Here is a 22,811-nt window from a genome sequence, read left to right as displayed (position 1 = left end):
TGGAACTTCAAGGTGGAGATGTACGTGAGCAGTCATATAGTTCTAGAAGTCAGAAAAACAGTTTAGACTGGAAATATAAACTTTGATTTCAATAGCATATGAAACCACATGGGTGAATGAAATCCCCTTCAGAAAGTAAAAAGTTCAGCAGATCCAAAAAAAGAACAATATTTTAAATACTACAGAGTACTGAATTTTCAGGAGAAAGTGGTCAAAGTAACCACCTCAAAGATATCCACAAAGCAATAGACTAAGGAGTAACTCTTGGAGTTTTTGTCATTGAAGTAATATCAGAAATAGCTCTTACCCTATTTTTGAAAAATACAAAAATTTCATTAAAACAATATATTTATTTAAGATTCTCATCTAGTTTTTTGCTTAAAATAATATGCTCTGAATGTTTATTTATTCATGGTTGATAATCAGATCTAAGATCTTAAATATCTGGAGCAGAAAAAGTAAAATAGAAGAAAGTAAAGAAAATTGATAAGGAGAACCAACAGGCAGAGACAAATCTTGTCCACTACACAATTTAATATTAAACCAAAGGATGTGATTTAGGTTACTATTTGTGCTAGTTTCCAAAAAAACAATTCTATGAGGTAGCCGCCAAGAAATATACCTGTCCCTTGCGATCATCTTGTAAATGCTTTCTTTTACATTAGAGAATGAACAAGACACATTGTAACCCGTGGCTTACAGGTATGAAATGAATATTTGTTAAATTGAATTACATTTTATTATAACACTTAGAACAGTATTTATAATTGATCGTGTTAAAAGTTTTAGCTTTATATTATATTCAGAGGTAATAATTTTAGATCTACATACCTGAATCTGATAATGTGAGATGTGACAAATTCTCCCCTCAATGGAGATTTATAAAATGCATTTTTCACCTGTTCCAAAAATATTCAAATTATGTCAGCAAGAACAATTTTCTGAAATTCTGCAAGATAATTTGAAGCTTAAATTTTTTAAAATTAAAAACAAAACAAAACAAAACACATTGACCAACATTTCACCATGTACTAAACTTGAGGAATCCTTTTAGTATTCTACTCTGATTTCCACTGAACTTTGCCTTGGGTATTACAGGAGCTGGGGAATCATAGTGGAGGGCAGGCAGGAGTGACATATGTTATGCTACACTCAGAAAGAGGTAAAAGAGAATAAACAGACTGTTTTTGAAAAGACTAAATGTTCACATTCTAAGATATAGGCAAATGTAGACAAGGAAAATTAAATAATTCTGCCAAATAGCTAGTTGGATTATAGAAATGAGTGCATGAGTATCACATGGTTTCAAACCTGCTGATAAGAAGTTTATATATATAAAGAACTTATTCAGATATATCCCTGATTTGGTGTTTATAAGTACAAATACAACCAAGATTTGACCTCCTCCTTAGCAAGATGTGCAAATCCTCAAGCTTCTAGTCTACCAGGCAGTTTCCAGGAGGGCCATTCTGTTTTTACTCAGGGTGTTGAAACTGGAAGACAATTTGGAAATTAGTCTTAATGTTCTAATCTTCATATAAAGAAATTTTTCCAGAATGATACGTGGTGCACCAAATAACACATCACTAGCTAGTACATGGTATTGAAAATAGGTATCTCAACTCCCAGTTTAAGGTGCTTTCCATCACATCATACCACTAATACAACACAAAGTATCAGATAAAGTCTAAATTATTCTCCATGTAATCTGACAATGAGAAATCATCACCCAGGCCCTTTCTATTTTGGCCAACACTGCTTATTTTTCCATTTTTAAAAAATATTTGATTCATCCCTCAGGATAATGTTACTGCCTTAAGGATAGAGTGTGTACCCATACATTTTCTATAGACCTATGTACCGAAAACTGACCCAAGGTTAAGTATTTTTAAATACTAAAGTACTATTCAAGTATATGTCTGAATAGTTTCAATCTTGTGGCGTTTTGCTCAAGGTCTATTCTTTAAGAAGTCTAGGATACATCAACCCTCACATTCTTGGAATTTCTGGATTCTACTGATTAAGAACATAGCCCTAGAGAAGGAAGGGTGAGTAGGAGAAGCATAAAGGAATGGCTAAAGTCACTCAGTTCAGCTCTGCACATCATACTCTCTAAAGTCGTGTACTGTTATTTTTATGTTATATCTCTTAGATAGGGGGCCTCTTCTCATTTTGCAAAGGTATGCAAGATTAGTTGAGATGGTAAAAAAAAGTGATAGCCCTAGAAATGGAGGGAAAAAAATACTTGCCATTGATTCAATTCTCTGGCTCATTTCTGTGAAATTTTTAGAAGCCTCTCTTCCAAAATCATCATATAGTGTGTCACTTGTAAATGACAATGTACTGTAGTAATTGTAGGTCTTCCTTTGATCTACATGGCGAGAAATAAAAACCCATCATACTTTTTATCAGATGTTTGTAAAGCTGATCATTTTCCCATTTGGTGGTTGCCAGAAAGCCTGAGACTGGAAAGAACATCCCTACTCAAGCCATCATCTCCATTATCCTGCCCTGAGCCTCATGATTATCTCAGAGGAAAAGACAACAGCATGCATCATCATAAGATTTAGAGTGTAAAAGTCATAAAAAATGCTTGAGTTTCCTGTGGGTTAATTAGTCATGTGTAATCTATTCCGGAATAAGCCACAGGAAGCAGCAAGTCATACCATCTGAGTGTACACACAGGGATGGATTCAGAAGCTCCCCAAGAGTCAATGCATTTTTATATTCCAAAGTAGGTTTCTTCCAATTCAGTAAATTCCACATCATTTCTGGCCACAAGGACTCTAGTGTAATAATATGTATTTGACTAAAGAATAAAATGAGGATAGGGCTTAAAATGCTAGGGGTTCAGTATATAGAAGTTTAGGAAGCTAGAGCTGCCACCTGGCATAACCTTCCAGGGACACTATTTAGTTTCACCTGGCTCCCTTGTCACTCAATTTTCTCCCGACAGTCACAGGACTTGGCTTGTCTGCTTCCTTAGCCATTGTATCCACTTTCTGCATCTAGTTTAAGCAGCCCATATTTGGGGCCTGCTGACAAATTAATGCAGCAAAGCTTTCCTTCTATCCTCCTATACATGAAGTAAGCACAGAGCCCTCAGAAGATTCATGAAGCAAATATTAATACTGACTATGTCTTCTGTGAGAGGCTCTGTGCTGGATGTTGGGCATACAATGGTAATCAAGACTGGTGTTGATTATTACAGGAAAATGGAGTGTGTCTCACCCAGTCTCAATCTCTCTCCTCTTCCATGTGGCTTCTCATTCTTTCCTTTTTCACTTAAACCCCAGAGGAAAAGAAAACTCACATTGAACATCTGTATCCCAGACATACTCACATATCTCATTTAATTTATAATAAATCTCATGGGAAGGCAGTATTATCCACATTTATCAGTTAAGGGATACAGCTTCAGAAAGAAATATTCAATAAATTGCCTAACCCAACATGGCATAGCCAGAAAAAAACAAAACCGGGCTTTTATCCCCAGGTCTAACTCCCAGAGCACAAATGTTCTTCACATACTGCTTTTGGCGTGGGGAAAAAGAAAAAACCCATTCATTAAAGCTATAAGAGAAGTATCTTGTAATATACCAGCTATAAAAAAAAACAAAAAAACAAAAAAAAACTGCTGGTAAATTTCGAAAACAAACATCCTGGCTATCCCAAGAGGGAAGCCACCAGTCTTACTCTGACAAAAGGCTTAGTAACACATAAAGGAGATTGATGGCAGGCTGGAGACACTGAAAGGTCGGGGTCTACTGAGCACTAGCCACCTAACCAAGGTATCAGGGAAGTTTTTCCTTCCTCACCTCCCTTTCCTGAATGGCCAGTGTAAGCTGAAACGCAAGCAGGTCCCTGGCAATATACACAATTTAAGTAAGGTTTTCAACGTATTGAAATATTGACCAATAGTTTAATCTAAAGATGGGCCCATGACTGCATTTCTAACAACCTCATCGCCAAGCACCAGGCTGATGCTGCTGACGCCTAACCACATGTCGAATAGTAAGGTTCTAAAGAAGAAGAAAACAGACTCTTCTATATCCTTATAACTGTTAGTATTTTTTTAAATTTTAATTATTAGATTGAGTCATTTGAAGTTGTCATTCCTATAGGTCAGAAATGGTCAAATATCAGCAACTTTATATACTTCAACCAAATGAAGAACTTATATATAGTCAATATTTTACTTAGCTCAAATGACTTAAACAGATCACTAAGTGTCAAAACATATTCCCAGTTGTTAGAATTATATAGCATATACAGTTGTTGAAGAATATCATTGGGAATATTAACGTAAAAGTAAGAAAAATAAGGATGACCATAAGTTTTCCAACAGGTTTGTAATTCCATAGCCTACAATAATGTTACTCCTAACAGATTCGCCTTCTGTCATTCAAATTACAGCGGGGAACAAGGATGCAGATTCAAAGGCCCCTGGACACAAATGGCACACAATTCTACACTGTACTGGGCTTTATGCCAAAACAATCTTTTTTCAAGTCTAATTAATTCTATCTTTGTCTGTTTCTGTAATCGATTTCTTTTGTTTAGTTTTATCTAGGTGTACCATCTCCTAAATACACATGTGCTATATGCACCCTGTTTTTAGTTTACACCCCGCGAACAGAGGGCAGGTCACAATGATGACATAACGTACATCACAGCAATTGTTTTTTTCAGGTGTGCTGTGTGGGCAGTAGAAACTGTGTTTCATATTACTCAGCTGATCATCCAAACAATAGGATCCAGGAACAGGTTACTAGAAGAATCTTGCTGGGCTTTCATTCTATGCATATGAATAAGATTTTAAGCCCCATAAGCACTTGGCTTGGAAAGAGGCAAAGGAAAAGAAACATTTTCTCTCACTTGGGTATTGAGACCCTTAGCATTACTAAGAATTCCCTGGGAAGTCACACAAGCCAAAGTATGCCTCTAGAAAATATCATAGATATGACTCACTTGTTGTTTATCATTCAGCATTCAATAAACATTAAGTTTCTAATATGTGCCAAGATCCTCTTAAATTTAAAAAATACAAAATTGAATAAAACATAGTCTTAGGCACCCATTGAGAAGACTAATGATGCTTACCACATCATGGAACTCAATACATTCATAACAGAATTATAGAATTGTAAAGTTATTTTACTATTCTTTTTTATTAAAAACGTGCTCCAGAAAATTTATCAAAATGCAGTACTTCAATTTCAAAGACTTATACTTCAAGTTCAAAGATTTGCATGTGGGCAAATTTAGCAAAAAATAAAATATTTACATTAAATGTTTTTTCTTTAAACTGTGTGTATATGATTCACCTTGCTTGGAAAATTAAGGCTGAACTGTGTCTGCTAGCAGATCACCAATTTACAGATCACCATTTCTCTTTACAGGAAAGCAACTTCTGCAAATTCAAGTGATTACAGTCTCTAGTTACAGGGTCTTGAACATCAAAGTGTTACTTAGTCAGTAAGGGAGATATTAAACCAATAGGTCTTAGTGGAGCCAACTAACTAAAACCTGAGTCAGAGTAGAAGGTGACTTCAGAAGTGTTGCCATACCCTTGAAGAACAGTTCTGAGGTACCCTGGGGACCTTCCTAACAACACAGCAGTGTTCATGTTTCATCTATTAGTGAGGTACCCGAGTACTGCAGAGTAAACCTCTTTACAATTAACCTTCTCATCATATCCTATCTTCTTTTATCATTTATCATATATCCCAAGATGGCCCCTACTCAAAAATATATCACCATGAGCATTTTTCCAAATTACTAGCACAGAATAGAACCTATTTATTCTCTATGATCTCTGATTATTGGGCTGTCAGGATGTTAAAGAGTTAGAATTATTTTAAATCAAGCTGATTGCCCTATGACCTCACACAACTCAAGACACTGGACTCTAGCTCTCCTATGGTCTTTCCATAATTAGGACTTGATAATTGCTTATTAATGAATGTGAATATTAGCATGCTATTCCCAGCAGGAAACATTGCTTCATCAAAGATAGAAGAAGGCATTTCCTTGGCTAGTGAGGATTAAACATGAAACAAAGCAGGCAGAGTTCTTTGTACCAGCTATGCAAATAAATTATAGTAATGACTGGATAAGCCTGAGGCTAACCAAAACGGGAATGTACAGGAGGAAATACTTGGGGTAAATCACATGACACCAGGGCAGCCCATACTTACTGTATCTCACATAATGAACAATGAGTCCAATGCACACTGCCAGAACAATCAGAGATAGAAAGGTGATGAAGCCAATAACCCATGGCTGCACACAAGCTCTCTTCTTGACCCTTCCTACAGAAGGCCTGAGAAAGAAAGCAAACAGGTGAATTATATCACAGGGTACACCATGCCCACTCCTTAAGTAAAACAGATATTTCTGGGGAGTTCAGAACACTTAATTAGATGGTAGAGTACTGTTTTCTTTGGAACACACCCCAGTCCCAGGTTGCTTAAGCCAGTCTGACTTTGGTTGCCTAACTTTTGGCAAGTAATTTGACTTCTCTGTACCTCAGTTTCCTTGTCCATAAAATGAGGATGATAGTGATAGCACCTATCTCATAAGACTGTTGTAAGGATTAAGTGAATTACTGTATCTAAAGTGCCTACACAGTACCTAGCATGGAGAAAATGTTATGTCAAGGTTATCTATGGTTTACTGAGCCATGTGCAAGACACTGTCTCAGGCACTGCAGGAGCTATGGAAATGTTTAAAGCCTGTTCCTACCACTCTGGAATTCTAAAGAGCCTATGAATTGTGTTACAGCTTGAACAATATCAGGTTCCAGGTAGAGTTTCAATTGAATCTCTTTCTATTTTTCTGACTTATTTCCAAAGAAGCTTTTTTTAAATTGTTTTTCTATTATAGTTGTCACATTTTCCCCACATTGCTCTCCCCTGCCCTACCCCCCTCCACAGTCAATCCCCACTTAGTTGTCCATGTCCGTGGGTCATTTATACTTGTTCCTTGACTAGACCCTTCCCCTCTTTTCCTCCTTTTCCCCTTTACTCCTCCCCTCTGGTCACTGTCAGGCTGGTTACTTGTTTAGATGCCTCTGGTCCTATTTTGCTTGTTTGTTTGTTTTGTTCATTAGTTTCCTGTATTGGGTGAGATCATGTGGTATTTGTCATTTGCCACCTGGCTTATTTCACTAAGCATAATACTCTCCAGTCCCATCCATGTTATTGCAAAATGTAGGAGTTCCTTCTTTCTTTCTGCTGCGTAGTATCCCATTGTGTAAATGTACCAGTTTTTTAATCCACATTCATCCACTGATGAGCACTTGGGCTGTTTCCAGCACCTGGCCATTGTGAATAGTGCTGCTATGAACACAGGGTGCACAGGTTCTAAAGAACCTTTGAGAATACACACATGAGATAACCAGAGGTCTTTTCTGAAAAAGCTGAGTGTTTGAACTAGTATTTATCTCTGAACTTCAGTGATGCTGCGGGAAATCTTTTCTTCTTGAGATTCCCTCAACTGCTCCCATTTTTTCCGCCATCAAACACATTCCTGAAAAAAATGTTTGTCAACCTGCTTTTTGTTTAATTAGTAAAGTTGCTAGAATAGTTGCTAAGCAAACTCAAAAACTAGAGAAAATAAAACAATAAGTCAGTTTGCTGAAGAGTTTGAATGTGATGCTATTTTAAATTTCTTTAGGTGTTTACCATGCTGCTAGAATCAATGGCATGTATTCATACCTCCAGAGCAGTGTCTGGTACATGAGAACTCAGGAAAAAGTATGGTGTTATTTTGGAGGAGCACTGGAGGTTGAATAACAATTTTTTAAAAAATACCAAGCCAGCTCTTTCCTTACCAACTTGTACAAATTATTTAGACTGTGAGCTAAGTTTCTCCATCTGTCAATAAGGGACAGGATACCCATTCTATCTAAAGCATGTGGGTGACTGTGGGACCCAAAATGAGATTTTGAATGTAAAAATTTTTTGTTTGCAGAAATGAAGGGGACTCTGTTTCCTGGTGACTTATGACCAAGAGGTAATATTATCATTTTGATCCCTGACACGCCATCATCACATCCTGTCTCTGACTCTGTGTCCTGTTTTGTGCAAACATTGTTTTAGAAGTGAATAATGCCATCATTGCTACATGATTATGCCTCTGTTGAAGGTACTGGGTTGTAGTGGGAGGCTCCTGGGACTCGATTTGGTCTCTTCCCTTGTTCCTGTGACTTTCCCATGAGGCTGTAGCCAAGGAAACTTCATCCTCCTCTCCCCAATCTCTTCCAATGCTAGTTCTCCCTTGAGTAGAATCCCAAACACCTGTTTCTAGAATGGCAATTACTGCAATATAAAGAGACTTCTCCACAGGAGATTATTTTTTATGAGCAAATGTGCCTAAGGTGCCTAAGAAACCTAAGAACTGACTCCTGTTCCTTCAACTCTGAATGCTTGCTATTCACCTGCTGCAGAAGAAAGGAGATGCATACAGCAGGCGTAAGCAAAAGTTGGTTGGGGGAGGGATCATGGGAAAGGAAGGGCTTCTCAACTAATATCAAAACATGCCAGATAAAAAATATATGCATTTTTAATTGTAGGACAGGTGATATAATTATCAAAAGTATATGAGCAATATATAGAATTGTGAAATATGACAGAAGTTCTATCCTATGATGTTTTAATCAAGTCAGAAAAGTAAAATAATGCAGCCATTAAATTGATGAGGTAGACCTACATGCATTAACATGCAAAAGGTCAGTGATGTATTTTAATGAAAAAATATTGCAGAAGAATATGCATTCTGTGTTTATTTTTAGTAAATAAAACTATATACGTGTGTATATAGCAAAATATGTAGAAAGAAGCAAAATTATGAACAGTAAGAAGTGAAATAACAGAAATAAGAGAGAAATTTTCATTTTAATGTACTTTTTTGTATTGTGGTGAATTTTTTCTAAGAAATATCATAGCTTTTGAATTAAACAAAGAGAGAGAGAGAAAGAGTTTGAATTTCAAAAGCAAAAATAAACCAGGATGATTATGTATGTGCCTTTTTTGTGGAACTTGTCACTATTGTGCCCAAAGCACCAATATGTCCTTCTTCCCCACCTTTTACAGCTATTTCAGTGATGGCCTTTGGTGACTTTGAATGAGATAAGAGGGATAGCATGGGACAAAGAGAAAAGAGAAACCATCAAAAACGCTTTGAATAAACAATTAAGAGAACATGTTGCTGAGTCCCACCATCAACTTATTTATTGTGCAATCTTGTGCCAGCAGATTCAGCATCTCTTATTTTCTCCATAAGAAAAACAAGAGTAATAATCCCAGGCTTCTCCTAACCTGATGAGCTATGTAGAGATAAAAAAGTGATAACATATTTTATTACTTTGAGCTCCCAAGTAGAAAATCATTGTACAAATAGCAAGGACTGTTATTATTATCATCATTATTTTAATTAATAATAATAATAGTAATGACCACATTACTAAAATGCCTGTCATTTGAAATATTATCTCTTCTTTTTCCTTTCAGTCTGTACAGCATAGTTTTTCAAACTGTGTTCACCCTGTTTCTTAATTACTTCATTTTTGCTTTCTCAGCAAGTGATTCAATACTGAGTTGCTCCAAATTAGATGTGGCAGAAGTGTACTAAAAAAAATCAGTAAAATGGAGGAATAAAACCATTTCACATATCAACAGAAATGTATGATTAACCCCCTTCTGCACATAAACCCTTGTGCAATCATTAGTGTGTCCTGTTGAAACTTATCTGAACCTCCTCCCATAAAATTACCTTCAGACAGACTGGTTGAATTCTAATTACTTCAGTGGCACCAAAATACTTTCTTTTTATTATTTTTCTTTTCCATTTGGGGACATGTGTGATTAGACAGTGACTATAGTAGGTGAATAAAGCAGTTAAAATGTGGGTACATTTTGATAAGCCCAAAGCTGCCAGAAGGCAAGTACCATGTCTGTGTTCTAATAAAACTTTATTTCTCTACAATAAAATTTAAGTTTCATAGTTTTCACTTGCCATGAAATGTTTTCTCCTTTTGATTTGTTTTCAACCATTTAAAAGTATAAAAGTCATTCTTAGCTCAAGCACTGCACAAAAACAGGTGGTAAGCTGAATTTGGCCTTTGGGACATAATTTATTGATGGTAGACTTAAGCAAGAGCTGACATAATGTTAATTGTGTTGGGAAGTTGTAATGGTCTTTTCATTTTCTAGTCTCACTTTCATATCAAGTATAATGTAGTCTTTCCCACTAACTTTGTTGTAGCAATTTTCACTAAAACTTGTCCTATAGCTTGACAACAGGGTTTTCTCCTGTCTACCCAGTCTTGGAATCATTCTCCATTAATTAGGTTGTCCTTCTAGAAATGATATAGTCTATGGCTGAGTACGTAAAGCCCAAGTTGACCTCAGTTAATCTTATGACATTGCTAATTCCCTAAATCAGTGCTTATAATTTAAATATATAAATTAATAAATTTTATTTATTTTTCATTTTGTGTTTGGCTCTAGCTTATTTCTTTAGCTCATAGGATTGTGCCTCCTTATCCTATCGACAGAAATCTTCCAGATGATTTTTCCTATCAGCAGATATTGGAGAGTCTTTGATTTTCTTCATACTTGCTACAAAAAGACTATGAAATATCCAGAGTAAAACTAAAGTTTTGTATCCATGTGCACGGAGCATATGTTTTCATTAGTTTTTAAAAACAACACAAATTACTCCTCAATAAATTTACAAATAACAAAATAATATATTCTTCCCTGTCTACTGTTGCACAAATACATCTCATAAAGTGTCTAAAAGCTTCAACCAGGTCATTGGACTGAATTATGTTTGCATTCCCTATAATAATAACTATGAATAGTTCTCACAGAGAAGTTATAATTATAACAAGGTACTAGTCTAATTACTAGACAACTGTTTTCATTTTCTTTTCACAACACCAAGACAAATAGTAAGAAATTTATTGTTTTTATTATAAGTGTTTTTATTTATATTCCCCTTGCTTTACACTAGATTAAGGCAGCTTATAAGATTTTAAACATACATAGAATTTTATATAGACATATATGTTAAATATAATATATGGTAGTAAGTTAAGTTTAGAGATGCAAGAAAAAAGCAAAACATAAGGGAAAACATATGATTGGAATAGAATTAAAACTATATTTCATAATTCTCATGTAGACATTTTCTTAAATAGGGTCACAAAATTTACAGCTTTGTAGGAGCCATATGAAGACAAAACTAAACCAAAGAAGAAAACAAGAAAACCTTGGTCAGGTACATTTTTCAAAACACCCGTAAGATAAAAAATGAGCAGAAGCAATACAATTCTTTCAGTTCCTCATTAAAAAATACGACATAATGTAATGAATTATATTCTCTAAAATATTCTTAGTATAGAAACAAAAATTTGTTTTATAATACTCTTAGAATGTTCCTCAATACTAACAAATGCCATCAATTACTATTCAGTAGAAGCTATTTGATGTGGGGTAGAGCAATGTGAAACCATCCAGATATCAAGTTCTATGATATAATTTATCTGACAATACTTCCCTAATTATTATTGAAATGACTCTACAAGGCATTTTCACATTACAACGTATCAAAAGATGATTGAAATCATAGACATTAAAACATAGTATTACTGCCCTGGCCAGTGCAGGTCAGTTGGTTGGGGTATTGTCTCATAGACCAAAGGTGATGGGTTCGATTCTGGGTCAGGACACATACCCAAGTTGTGGGTTTGACCCTGGTAAGGGTGCAAATAAGAAAGCAACCAGGGACTTCTGGCCAAATGGAGGCTTAGACTGACACGTTTGGTCTCCCTCTACAACTAGAAAAGAATACAACTACCTCAAAACAAAAGATAACTAGAAATTCCAGAAAATAAAATTACATGAAGCCCAACGTATGAAGTTATAAACCAGCGGCGCCCTTTGGGCAGGTAAGAAGAGTGAAAGTGGGCGGTGCTGTTTGTGGTAGCATCAGGGACAGCAGCAGGGAGAGCAATCCCAGCTGCAGTCGAGCCCCAGCAGCTCCTGACCCCAATGCTGGGAAAGGCAGCCACCGCATTGCCTCGGAGTGTGAGGCCCAAAGGGCGGGAGGATGAATCCGGGTCTCCCAGCAGAGAATAACGGCAAGAATCCATCTTGGATCCCCGTCCCCACACAAAGCGCCACGGCGCCGTGAAATAGGTTGCAGATCGCCACCGGTTGCTGGGTAGTGACAACAAAGGACCACAGCATGGCGAAAAAGGGTGCGGATCGCTGCTGGTCACTGGGTTGTGACAAGTACACAGTCTCCGGCCCCTATGGCCGGCCCAAGAAAGCAAAACGCATATCAGTCAAAATGAGGCAGACAACTATAGAAATCCTGGTGGCGCAGCTCACCAGGCAACAGATGAAGAATCTGACAGATGAACAAATAAGAAACCTCTCAGAGGCACAGTTCAGAGCCATTGTTATCAGGTGGCTTACAGAATTAACAAAAGATTTGGAAAAAGATGAGAAAGGATTGAAAACCACTCATACCGAAAAAAACAAAAACACATACAAGACAAATGGTGAGGAAATAAAATCCAGAGTTCAAATCAACAAACTGGAACATAGAGAAGGAACAAATAGTCAACCAGTGCAGAGAGAGGAAACAGGAAGCAAGGAAAATGAGGAGAGGATCAGAAACCTCTGGGACAGCTATAAGAGACTGAACATAAGAATTATAGAATTGCCAGAGGGCGAAGAAGAAGAACTAGAAGTTGAAAAATTAAGTGAAAATATAATAAAGCAGAATTTCCCAAACTTGGGAAAGGAAATAGACTTACAGGTCCAGGAAGCACAGAGAGTTCCAGAAAAACTGGGTCCAGGGAGAACCACTCCAAGACACATTATAATCAAAATGTCAAAAGTTAAAGATAAAGAGAAAATCTTATAAGCAGCAAGAGAGAAGAGAAGAATCATGTACAAAGGGGTCCCAATTAGACTATCAGCTGACTTCTCAAGGGAGACCCTGCAGGCAAGAAGGGACTGGCAAGAAATATTCAAAGTAATGAAAATCCAAAACCTACAACCACGGATATTCTATCCAGCGAAATTGTCATTCAGAATAGAAGGGCAGAGAAAGTGCTTCCAGGACAAAATAAAACTGAAAGAGTTCATTAGATCCAAACCACTGTTATATTAGATGTTAAAGGGACTGGTTTAGATAAAGGAGGATCAAAACTATGAACACTAAAGTGAAAACTGCATCACAAGAGCCAACAACAGAATCTAGGGAATTGAAACGAAGGCAAACTAAATAGGCAACGAGAGTGGAAAAAGAACCATAGGTATGGGGAACATATTGGGGGGAGGTCAGCAGGGAGGGGTAAGGGAGTAAGGGAGGGAGATCATACAGGAATTAAGAAGCATAGTGCAGGGAATGGAGTAGACAGGAAGAGGTTGAGAAGAACTATATGCACGACCAATGGACATGGACTAAAAGCGGGGGACAACCGGAGGGAGGGTGACCACTGGGTGGAAGGGAGCAGAGGGAAGGGAAATTGGGGCAACTGTAACAGTATAATCAATAAAAAAAAAGAAAAAAATATATATATATAAAGAAAGCAACCAATTGACACTTTTCTCTCACATCAATGTTTCTCTCTCTCCCTTCCTCTCTGTCTCTTTAAAAGTAGTAAAAAAAAATGTCATTGGATGAGGATATTTTTTAAACAGTATTATTTATTACAGTAGTAAGTTTTTAATAAACATAGTATTACTTTGTACAGTAGGAAGTTTTTAATAAATACCATGAATGACAGAAAACCCTACCACTCATTAACTTTTAACTTAGGCAAAGCCCATAGCTTAACCATTCCTATATTTAAACAACCATAAAACTGCAGTGATAATTTTTCCTCCCACCTACTTTACCAAGAAGTTGTGAAGATAGCATATGATATCATCAGACTTTGTTAGATACGTGTACTTTATAAGAGTTCATGGCAGCTCAACACCAAGGAATGTCTCCCATCTCTACTGTGTTATCATCAAACTATTTATTAATTCCCCAACCAGACACAGTGCAGCTTAGGAAATCTAAGTTGTCACTTTAACCTCTAGAAATTTAGTCACAAATAGATGGGGCACAAAAAATTAAAAGGTATTATTAAGTAACTAGGTATGAGTTTATAAACTTCTAAATTGACCTATTTAACCCTTAATTTCACTAATATATTTGTTTTCTTTTCCTTAAACTTTTTCTAGTTCAGGATAATAAATTGACATGATCTGCATAAACAACTTTTAAAGCAGGAGTTTCTCTCAGAAATGTTGGCAAAGCACAACACTTCAGCTCCTCATAGGGAATTATACACACTTAGAAATGCAGAATGAAAATAAGAATGAATAGGAAGTGTGTGTGTATTCCACGGCAAGTGTACCAGAAGAAAAATAATTGAGAAACTTGAGCTACGGATGCTTGAGAATGCTAGTATGTAGCACAGACTTTTATTAACTTTTTGTAATGTGAGATGTCTTTCTACCAAGTCTTTCACACGACTTTGTCTAGATACAACCTATGAGAGTTGGCATGATATAGTGGAAATAACTGAACTGGAATACCAATTTACCTGTGTTTTATTCCTAAGGGTGTTCATTTAAGGAAAAAGTCCTAAATCCGAAATCATATTCAACATCACAAATCCCAGCTTCTTCTGACACTCTTCTTGTATGATGTTGAATGTGCTCTCATTGTCTTCATTTTTTTAAAGAATAATGGAGACTTCAATTGACATAGATGCTCTCTAGTTTTCACCAAAGCTATCATTCCATGCCTCAAATAACCTAGAAAAGCTTGATTTTATTATAATTAAAATTCACCATCTGGTAAACAATAAGCTTTAACATAGTTTTTCAAATGCATTATTTTTCTGGTGGCTGCAGGCCAGATAATTTGGAATGGTCAAATTAAAGGACTGGAAGTCATTTTAAATACATAATCTAAGTATGGTACACATAAGGAAGACCGAAAATTTCTTTATTACTTGAAACCTATGCCAGTTTTATTGTCCATGGACCCATAAAATTCCACTTTATGTAATCCACTGAAGGGCCTTAAAACTGGAATGTGCGAATCGGAACACATGCCAAAACTCTGTTATGTCTTCTATGTTGCTATTTCCCTGGCAAGCACTGTAAGCCATATAGTAAGAATTCTTCAGATAATCTAGAAATTTCTGTATTGAATCCTATCTGAATTAACTTTGTAAGGAAACACAATTGGAAATTGTATGAGCTATTTTTATGTTTATATTACTTTCCAAAATTGATATTTCTTGATTAATGGATTTCCTACCCCAATTGCTGACCTATAATATATGTAAGTATTGAATCTTAACTTTTGGATGGAACATGAGATTTGTGAAACTGATCATTATATACCCACCTTAACCTAAATATACTCTGCTTTACTGGCATTTTAATAGTGAAATATGCTTAGATTCATATTAGAATAAGGTAGAATTTGCTGTGCACATTAATACCATAATATTATAATAAAAATATTATTTCATCCAAAAAAAAAAAACAAATATTTTCAGATACCAATGTCGATGCTGATGGACATTGGTATCTGAATTTAATTTTTATGTACATGCTGATGGCTACCAAATAAATAACTTGTCTAAATTTCAGACCCATAGAGCCACCCACCTACTATTCATCACATTTGAATGATAATATGCTTCTCATCATTCAAACTTAACATGTCTATGGCAGAGACTCATAGGTGCCTATCTCAAATACTTGTTCTTTTTCCTTAATAATAGAATCTTTGATTTTGGGTTTGGTACCTGGAAAACAGAATAATGTCCCTTGTCCATAAGAGTCTCCAGTTGAATGAGTTCTGACCAATGGAATCTCTATTTCAATGGCTAGAATCTTCATGTACATGCCATAGCTAAAATACATATGTGCTAGTTGGAACTCAGGCAACCATATTGAATCATGACTTGTTTATGTCAGTGGGACAGTATAACAGTAGAAGCCTAGATACCCAATGACTTTATAAACCTCTCTTGCCTGCCTTCAGACTCCCTTTACATTAAACTGAAATAAAATTACATTTTATACATTAAAGCCACTAAACCCTAGCAGGATTCCCTGCTACTCGTAACTAAATCTAATAAAATTACAATATGCAAAACAGGTTAGTTGCAAGCAAGGTAAATAGCTATTTTTATGTAACAACCTTTGGGAAGAGAAGACATCAATAAACATATTTACTAATGCTCTTGCGATTTCTGTATATGAGAAAGATGATAAAAATATTTTAACTTAATATTTTCTAGCAGCATAAATTTGACATACAAGTGATACACCTAATACTACTGAATCAGGATATCAAAGTTCCATTGAGGATCCCATTATAACAAGCTCTATGACTTATAAGCAAATGACTTCCATTTTCTCACTTAGTGGATGGATAAAGGCCTGGGCCTTGGTATCCGACAGTTTGGGTTTAGTCCTGGCTCTTCCTCTCACTAACTATATGGCTCTGAGCAACTTATCCTTCACCAGTCTATTTCCCCACATACAAATGGGGATAATAAGAACCTAACTATAGGGTTCTTCTAAAGGTTAAATGAAATAAGACTTACAGAGCAATTGGCATCCTGCCAAGCACACAGTAAATGCTCAGTGAATGTTGGCTTTGTCATTATTCCTCCTTCGTAACGACAAATTAATTTGTTTTTAAAATGGGTTGAAAAGTCTCTCAAGTTGCTTTATGTGTTCCTGAGGGAATGAGATGAGGCTTGAAGCTTTAGTCCAACTCTATGCCTAGCAACTCTGCTCCATACAAACAAGGCTTTGAATTAGGCCTTATGTGAAAAAGGGATTCAACTGGTTAAGAAAACGTGGAAAACCACTCATCTTTGGACCTGTCTTTAAGAATCTATAAATAAGGCCAATAATCAGCCATGAAGTATAGAGTTTAGTGCAAGGATTTTGAACTCTACTTATGAAGCCCAACTCTAGCTTTGCTGTTGAATCCAGTAATGTATGTCCAAGTGCTTAATTATAGCTTGAATGCATTATATAGATTGAAAGATTTATTTTAATTATTGGAAGTGTTATTTGTAATATTTGGTATTCTCTTGATTAGAAAAAGTTAAATACTAAGATTAAGCTTATTAGTTGAAGAACAAGGAAAGTTAGCTCTGCTTAATCAAGGGAGTACTTGTGATTCCAGGGTTCATGGTGTGGTGGAGGCAGCCGGAAGTACTAGAAAGTACAGAACTGGAGTTAGAACATGTATGTTCAAACTCTACTTTGCTCACTCACTTACCCAAAGATGTGGAAATCTCAGTCTTGCTAATTTTTGATTTCCCTATCTGTAATATCATGGTAATATTAACATTGTCTGCCTCACAGGGTTGTTGATAGATATCAAATTAAAATATATATATTAGAATTATAAAGAACATATACCTATTATATATAAATATATATCTGAATACATGTGTTCCTACTACATGTACCCTCTGTGAATTTTACTAAATGTGACCTGACAAGCTTTTAATTTGCAATAACTAATTTTTAAAAGGCCATATATTTCTATACAAATCTATGTTATTAGTAATAACAATAACAATAATATTTCGTGGACACCTGTGTTAATTTAACTTTTCTATTTGACAATATTGAACTTATATACAGGTGAACTGGTAAGACAGATTCTAATTCTAATACTGATATACTCACCCATTCTTGTGACCACATGCAAATTATCTAGTCTTTGAGTGCTGTATCCCTTACTTTATAGAACACAGATAGCAGTGCTCACTATCTACCAGACTTGGAGGTCTATTTAGAAGATTAGTGACTGAATAATAACATTTTTCTTTGTAAATTTAACTTTTATGTCTTTAAACACACAAGAGAGTTAAATTAGTGTAGCAGTAAAGCCACCTAAGCAGATAAAGGAGACATTGTAAAAATGGTATAGTATTGTAATAAGTGCCTAGGTTTGGAGTCAGATAGACCTGGCTTACCCAGTTCTGCCATTTATTGCCCCTGGGAAAATAATATTACCTGTGAGCCTCAGTTTCCTCATATGTAAAATGGGTATAATAATATAACCATAGCTTGTTATAAAGATTAAATGTGCATGATACTTTAGAAAAGTAGTTGGAACATAGTACTTGTGAAACAATAACAATTATTTTCTTCTGCAATGACTCATATTTTGACTTTAAACAAAGTGCTAAGTTCTTCCATATCTGCTTTTGTAGCTCCAAAAAAAAAAAAAAGATACTATCTGACTTCAGATGAAAGGTTGCAAGATAGAATTTAGTGATGACTGTATCGTCCTTTGAATTCCCTGAGCTTAGTTCTATCTCCTCAGAATTACTATTCTAAAAATTTCAGAAATTTCCCAACCATGCAGGCAATGTATGTGTCTAGAAGAAGATTGGGCTTGCAGGTTCTGGCATGACTTGGTGTCTCAACAGCCTTATGTTTTTCTCAACCTCTTAAAACTTTCCTAATCTCTAATCCATTTCTAGAAGTTTTTAGTACAATTCTTCTAAATCATAACCCTGACAAAGCCAAGAAATGCAGCCAGAATACCAATTTCACCACCTACCATCTTAGAAGACCTGCTTCACAACTGCTTAACTCACCCCATTATCAAGCATATAGCCATCAAGCATGATAAACCTTATAAACCTCTGTGCTGATTTTGAAGCACATGATATTGCTTCTTCTTCTTGAATGTTCCTATTTGTCCCTCTTTAGAGTGAAGCAATGACATATTTTTGGAGGAAAGCAGACAACAATGAAAGAGTGACAAAGGTCTATTACATAGTTATAGTTACTGTAAACTGATGAGTTCCTTTCATGAGATGCACTCAGATGAACTTGATTTTCACACAATAGCAAATGTTGTAATCCTTTTTATAAAATAATGATGATATAATTGAAGAGCTATACTCTCTGTCATTGATCATCCTTGAGATAGGGTGTAAAAGTTAGGTCATAGTCTTACCTTATTTAAATATAAAGACAGTTTTAAGAAAATTAAATAAGTGCAGTTCATGTATTCTTTTAAATGTTTTAAAAACATATAAATGACAGAAAAATTATATCACCAACCTTCCTTCTTAAGTATATTTGTACATTATTTCATATTAATCTATGATCTGTATCTTTTCCTCTATTTTGTATTGGTATTCGTGGGTATACATACATATACATTTTCTACATGTGTGAATATGCATGTGTGCATGTTTACCATTTCTCTGTTAGACTTCAAACTTCTCAAAGACTTTTCTTTTAGGTCCCCACACATGTAGACAATGTGTTACAGTAGAAAAACATAGACTTTAGAGCCAGATAGGCCATGATCAGATTCTAGATCCAACACTTAACTGAACCTGGACAATCTGAGCTGCTATTATTTCATCTTTTAAAACAGTGATCACAATAACTGCCTCTCACGATATTGTCAAATTTAAATGAGATACCATTTTACAAAATGCACAATACATAATAGGTAATCAAGAGATTGTTTTCTTCCATGAAGAACTGAGAACTTGTTAAAAGTTGTTGCATGAACCAGACTGATTTTTTTTGAGGGGGGCTCATTAATTTGTTGTTCAAATTTTGTATGCATTCATCAGTTGCTTCTTGTTTGTGCCCTTACCAGAATCAAACCCACAACCTTGACATATCAGGTCAGTGCTCTACCAGCTGAGCTACCTGGCCAGGGCAAAGAGGACTGATCTTAGCTGAAGGAGAAGTGAAGCACCTGTTAAACACTTGTAGCATGATCATATAGCAACCTTGAGCCTAACTCTCAATAAAGGGGCCCTCTGATATCACTATCTATTGACTAATTTCAGGGTTGGGGGAGATATTAATAGGTTAGCTTTACATAAAGGTTTTCCATGTAAACAAACAGATTTTTAGTCCAAAATGACCACCATCCTGCTTGACATGAACTACCTAAATAGTGTCTGTCTCCTCCCTTAGGTTTTCAATATCTTCATAAATTGTCTTCTCATCCATAATTATCACTATGTTGCATAAATCAGTGCTCTTTTCCTTTGCAGGGAAAGTTAACTAGGGTGAGAGCACCTCACAGTAAGATATAATTATGCCAATTCAAATAGAACAAAGAGCTACCTCTTTAAAAGATGACATATTTCATTTCTGCTTTAATTTCTTTATATCTTAACCGTTCCCTTTTTATGGCTTTATACCATATCAGTTCTTCTCAAACTTTAGTACAAATAAGAAATAACTTGTGTAACTTTCATTCCTCAACCAGAGATTTATTAGAATTTCTGGAATGAGAATTGGCCTTTTCTCTTTTTAACAAGCATCTAGTGAGTCCAATGCAAGCCACACACTGAGAGACAGTCATACCCTATTAGGTAAAAATTAAAGTTGTCCATGATATTTAATTTGGATATTACTCTTTTCACCTTAATCTGTTTAAAAGTGTGTAGATATTAATGTCTATAAATTTGAAATATCATTAGTGGTTGCTGGTGGACACAGTTAGCATACATTCCCATCTATCTATCTATCTATCTATCTATCTATCTATCTATCCATATGTGTGTGTGTGTGTGTGTGCAAAAGTAGGTTTACAATTGTTCTTTGGAAATAATACAATAATTAATAAATAATAATACAAAAATAAACTGTTTTGCATGCTCGCAACCATAATCCTATTTTTGTTCTCCCCTGTAAACTCTCTTCCTTATAAACTTATTCTTGATAAAGTTTTCTTTAACCTTCTGCCATGAGTGTGTTTCTAAAATTCATGTGTTGATCACTTCATGCTTAAAGAATAGTGTAGGAATTTGGAGGAAATAGCAGCAAAAGAAGAATGTTTACCTCAGTCTAAATTTCTTCTTACCCTTAAATTCTAAAATAGTGGTTCTCATTTAGAACAGGTAGAGTACGGGGGTGGGGGCGTATATCAGAAATTTGGCTGAAGAGGAATATACCATTTAATAGAACTCTCCACCTGCTTCTTCTGTGATTTCCCAGTTATGAACCAATGTCCTTAAAAGGAAATTGCCCACATATATTCTAGTATCTCAATCATATCTCTTTCATCAGAGCACTGCTGTTGGTATACTTACTCCAGCACATATGCATAGTAAATATAACCTCTTCTCCCTCTAGTCCATTCTCTTAACATTTCCAAAGGTCAATTCACACATGATATGCTCCACTTTTTATACAATTTTTAGGTCAGGAGGGTTTTCTTTTTCTTTTTTTCCTTGAGATGCACATTCCATCTACTCTGAAGCAGGACTAAAAATGGGTACATCTTTGCTTCAAATTAGAGACTATAGGTAGAAAAATTTAGTCCAATACTCCCACCTTACAACTCTATGAAAATCCCACACTCATGCATATCTAACACAGAAAAAAACCTGAAATCTATTTAATATATTGAGTTTGATAGAATTGTGTTTAAATAAAGGCACTCTTTTCTATGGTAGTATTCTTAAAAATAATGCAGGCAAAAAAGGTAGGACACAAAACCATCATAGATTATGGAGAAGTACTTACAAAGGCCAAAAGTCTGACTAAATTTCTAATGTCTGTAGCTCTTAGTTTCTTCATTAACATATATAGTAGAGTATTAAACTTTTCATAACAAGTATGTAGAACTTTCTATCAATGACAGAGCCTGAGTGTTGTTCCCTATTAAGACTTCACTGGAAGTTTTACATTTTTACATTTTTTAAACTGTTTGCTTCTCAAAGTAAAAATTAATTTCAATAAAAGATATGGTAAAACATCAGAGAAAATAAAATTTTAATCTGAATATAAAATTACTTTCAGAGTCCAAACATGTACACTAAAACCTGGATTTTTTTTTAGTTTCTAACTTTAAAAGAAAACAACCTCAAAATAATTACAGCTCATCTATTATGGAAGTTCATTTGGGTAAATCATTAGATTTTTTTTAAAAAGCCATCTACAATAGTTTAGTACTATTGTCTTTTAAATTAATTCTCTCTCTTTAAAAACATCTATAATTTTTAAAATTTAAACTACTTATATAAATAAATGTAATTTGGATCTGCATGATATCAGACTTTTTATCATGAATATCTTTGGAAATAAGAGTATTTTCAAATATACAAAAGCCCAAGCAAAAAACACGTTCTATTCTTCTTGAAATAAACAAACAAACAAAAAACAAGACAGCTGTCAAACACTTTGTACCTTTAACTTTTGTTGAACTCTTCTCAAAGTATATTTAAAATTTTGGGGATGGGACAGAAGAAAACAGAAAACACTAAAATAGAAAGAACAGAAGTCTATTTCTTGATGTAACTTTATGTTAAATATCAAAAGTATTTTTCTATGTTAAACAAAAATAAATCAGACAGGTACACATTCCTTGGTGTGGTTTATGTCATTTTAAACTATAAGTTAACTTAAGATGAAAAAACAGGTGGGGCAGAGGGGGACACTCACGGATGCATTGCTGGACAGCAAGGAAGAGTCCTGTGGAGACCGAGATCTGCAACCAAGTGTGTGCATCCAGGCTCTATCAGCAACTTCCTGGGCTGGATGAGGTGAAGAAAGAAGTCACTGATGATCTAAACGGAACCAGTCTGACGGGTCTTAGCTAATGTGATGGGAACTGTTTGTGTAACTAGTAGGACAAAGTCATATTTTATAGGAAGCTAGAGAACATAAATAGTTTATAAGTACTTTCTAGGAGTGGAAACTTAAAAACCTTTTCTTAAGACTAACTTAAAAGTATTAATGTAAATCAGA

The 22,811-nt window shown here is 35.2% G+C and overlaps 1 protein-coding gene across 1 annotated transcript in view; it reads right to left on the bottom strand.

Annotated features, from left to right (window-relative positions):
- Window positions 1-22,592, bottom strand: part of LOC150020047 (transmembrane protease serine 11E-like) — a 33,979-nt gene extending 11,387 nt beyond the window's left edge. Inside the window, exons 1-4 of the mRNA XM_090266808.1 lie at window positions 22,506-22,592; window positions 6,201-6,325; window positions 2,250-2,371; window positions 832-899 (exon numbers count right to left, since the gene is read on the bottom strand). Of these exons, the coding sequence (XP_090122934.1) occupies window positions 832-899; window positions 2,250-2,371; window positions 6,201-6,325; window positions 22,506-22,513 (323 nt within the window). The 5' untranslated portion in view covers window positions 22,514-22,592. The remainder of the gene's footprint in view (window positions 1-831; window positions 900-2,249; window positions 2,372-6,200; window positions 6,326-22,505) is intronic.
- Between the last annotated feature and the right edge of the window lie 219 nt (window positions 22,593-22,811).

Source organism: Furipterus horrens, unplaced genomic scaffold, assembly GCF_987537825.1.
Source record: "Furipterus horrens unplaced genomic scaffold, mFurHor1.1.pri manual_scaffold_2, whole genome shotgun sequence".
In the NCBI taxonomy this organism is placed as follows: domain Eukaryota; kingdom Metazoa; phylum Chordata; class Mammalia; order Chiroptera; family Furipteridae; genus Furipterus; species Furipterus horrens.
The sequence above is the reverse complement of the archived record's forward strand: the minus strand, read 5'-3'. Positions and strand labels throughout refer to the sequence as shown.